General features: G+C 25.1%; 1 protein-coding gene across 1 annotated transcript; it reads right to left on the minus strand.

Moving 5' to 3' along the window:
• Positions 1–389: 389 nt before the first annotated feature.
• Positions 390–1313, minus strand: Chro.40273 (hypothetical protein). The annotated part of the gene is made up of 1 exon (XM_659954.1): positions 390–1313. The coding sequence occupies one exon, from the start codon at positions 1311–1313 to the stop codon at positions 390–392; it is 924 nt and encodes a 307-aa protein (XP_665046.1).
• Between the last annotated feature and the right edge of the window lie 56 nt (positions 1314–1369).

The following is a 1369-nucleotide window of genomic DNA, read 5'->3' on the forward strand; positions in this document are numbered from 1 at the left end:
ACTCCTTGTTCACTTTTTTCATTCAATGTCCAACCTTCCGAGTAATTAGCATCAAAATGCTTTTTTGGATATAAAAGGCTTCTTAATACTGATGAATATTTATATTCAGAATTTCTATGATTATTCAAATAGTCCATAATAAAATTATTTTTATTTTTTACAAAGTCGATAAACTTTTTAACTTGGTTATCAAGTGCTAATAGATCGATTTCTGGGTTGAAATTCTTCAAATGCTTAACAAGGCTTATATAAAGATTAATTAATATTTTTTCTTGTTTGATACATTCATTTTCAATAAAGCTAATTTCTTTTAAGGTGACTGATAATTTATCTTCATTAAATATTTCAGGTATTTCTAATAATAGTCTCGTTAATTGGTGTTGATTATATCACATTCTGGATAATAACAGCAGCTTATCTGTCATAAATGCAATCAATCTTATCAAAGTAATGAGTAAATAACCAATTGGCGTAGCACTAAAAATTGTGGAAAAAATATCTAATATCATTGTTATTACTCCTCTAATCCCATTTTGTCTATAACTTTGTATTGAATACTTAATCATTCTATCATACCATTTATTTTCAGTATTGTTGTGAGGGCCAAGAAGGTCATTTTGATCTCTAAATATATTATTTTCATTTTTGTTCATTTCCATTACAATGTTATCAGTTTCGTTAAAATTCGGAATATCCTTAAGTGAAGAGTTATATTTAGTTTCGATATTAAGAATTTTATCAATTTCGGCAATTCCATCATTTAACTCAGATAAATATTCGTTATTTGTCTTCAATACATTGTTTACCGGTACCCAATCATCATTTTCTCCCTCAAAAAGTATTCTATTTTTCTCTTTCAAAGAAGCATAAATAATACAAATATGTTTGTACCAATCAGGTACATCATATTTCGATTTTTCTTGGTAATTGAAATGGAATAAATCTTCATAAGTTAATTTAGTTGAAGTTTTACTTTGTTGGATACTTTCAGTTTTATCAATAAAAAAATTTAGTAACGAATTCATAAATCTGCCAGACATTTTTTTAGTTATATTTTCGGCTAAAAATCCTTTTTTTTTAATGTTTAATGCTTGATTTATTAAAATATATTCCAGCAAATACTTTACAAAAAAATCAAGTTTTTTTTGTTCGAGATAATTTTCGTAGTTAATTTTTACTGAATTACTAACTAAGTTTCTTAGGCTATTCGATGTTTCATTATCTTTTTTCATTAAATTTCTTAATTTATTATTAAATGTTTTCCCCGTGGAAGGAACCAAATTATTTGTCGAATTGTTAGAATGGATATTCATATTCGAAGAACTTTTAAATGTATTTAAAATATTTTTGTTTTTTGGTTTATTAAAAA

Source organism: Cryptosporidium hominis (genome assembly GCF_000006425.1).
Source record: "Cryptosporidium hominis TU502 chromosome 4 CHRO014111, whole genome shotgun sequence".
NCBI classification, from domain to species: Eukaryota; Apicomplexa; class Conoidasida; order Eucoccidiorida; family Cryptosporidiidae; genus Cryptosporidium; species Cryptosporidium hominis.